At 34.4% G+C, this 1,171-nt stretch overlaps 1 protein-coding gene across 2 annotated transcripts in view; it reads right to left on the bottom strand.

Moving 5' to 3' along the window:
• Window positions 1-1,171, bottom strand: part of LOC108737423 (retinoic acid receptor RXR) — a 69,667-nt gene that overhangs the window by 12,952 nt on the left and 55,544 nt on the right. For both annotated transcript variants that reach the window (XM_018470260.2, XM_018470259.2), the window contains exons 5-6: window positions 703-917; window positions 463-596 (exon numbers count right to left, since the gene is read on the bottom strand). In XM_018470260.2, coding sequence (XP_018325762.1) covers window positions 463-596; window positions 703-917 — 349 coding nt within the window. The remainder of the gene's footprint in view (window positions 1-462; window positions 597-702; window positions 918-1,171) is intronic.

The raw sequence follows: 1,171 nt of genomic DNA, 5'->3' as shown, positions 1-1,171 counted from the left end.
ATTTCCTTAAATGAGGGGTTGTTATGTTGATTTTGATTTGATTATCAATAAGTGAAAATGTCAAAGACTGCAGAGCTATGTGATTTAAAGATAAAAAAATAAAACTGACTGATTATAATAACGTTTTCTTTATTGTTCTCTCAAAACATGATCCTTATAAGGAAGTTTCGGTTTCGGTTTCGGCCGAAACTGAGACCGTTGCCGAAATTCGGTTTCGGTCGTAAAAACCAGTTTCGGTCGGACACTAGACGTATTAAAAAACAGAAAAGTGAGTAATGAGGTACAGGCATGTGGGATGTTCTAGTTTTTGAGAAATGCGAAGATATGAAGTAGTGAAGGAGAAGCATGTACAACCAGTCATCAGACTAACGGCTTTGTGAAGATGATTTTTCAACGAAACGTCCCAACAAATGCACACATCAAATATAATATTTTTATGTACAAGATGCATTCTTTACTCACCTGGATTGTACAAAATAATACACCTCAAGCAACCCAGTTCGGCCCTGTCAATTTCCATTTCCCTCATTTTTACCACTAATTCGTTGAGCACCCTGTCGAAAATACCCCCAACTCCAACCTGATGGGCGGATTGTCTGAAACAAACAAAAATTATTTTACGTTAATTTTGAAATCAGAATTAAATGATTAAATTAATAAAAAAAAAGTCCGGAAATATTTTATAACGAGCATAAAACTAACCTGGTAATTGTGAGTCCTGTGGCAAGTACGATAGAGTCCTTCGCGTCTATTGAACGATGCGAAAATCCAGCTATCAGCAATTCATTCCAGCCTGCCCGAAGAAGAAGGACCTGGTCTTGTAACGGTAAAGACGTAAAATGTGGTATATTTTTTGCCCACTCAACTAATTGTAACAACTGCTTATTTGTCGCCTGGCAGAGATTTGTAACAGCATTCTATAAAAAAAGTTATCTAATAACAACTGATTCTTCCGTCGTATACGCATACAAAACGAAGGATTCTAGCTGTCATAATTCATAATTTTTCCCTAAAGAATTACTAATGATAGTAAGTTAAAGACAGTAGCGTCTAATTTGTTTTCTCAAAGTTAATTTTCAGTATTCCTTAGATAGCCCACCTATGAATGACATTAAAAAAAATATATATAGAAAAAAAATACCTGATTTATTTTTATTTTTCTTTTTAACTT

Source organism: Agrilus planipennis, unplaced genomic scaffold, assembly GCF_000699045.2.
Source record: "Agrilus planipennis isolate EAB-ADULT unplaced genomic scaffold, Apla_2.0 scaffold143, whole genome shotgun sequence".
Classification (NCBI taxonomy): Eukaryota; Metazoa; Arthropoda; class Insecta; order Coleoptera; family Buprestidae; genus Agrilus; species Agrilus planipennis.
Note: the sequence above shows the minus strand (reverse complement) of the source record. Positions and strands in the feature narration are given on the sequence as shown.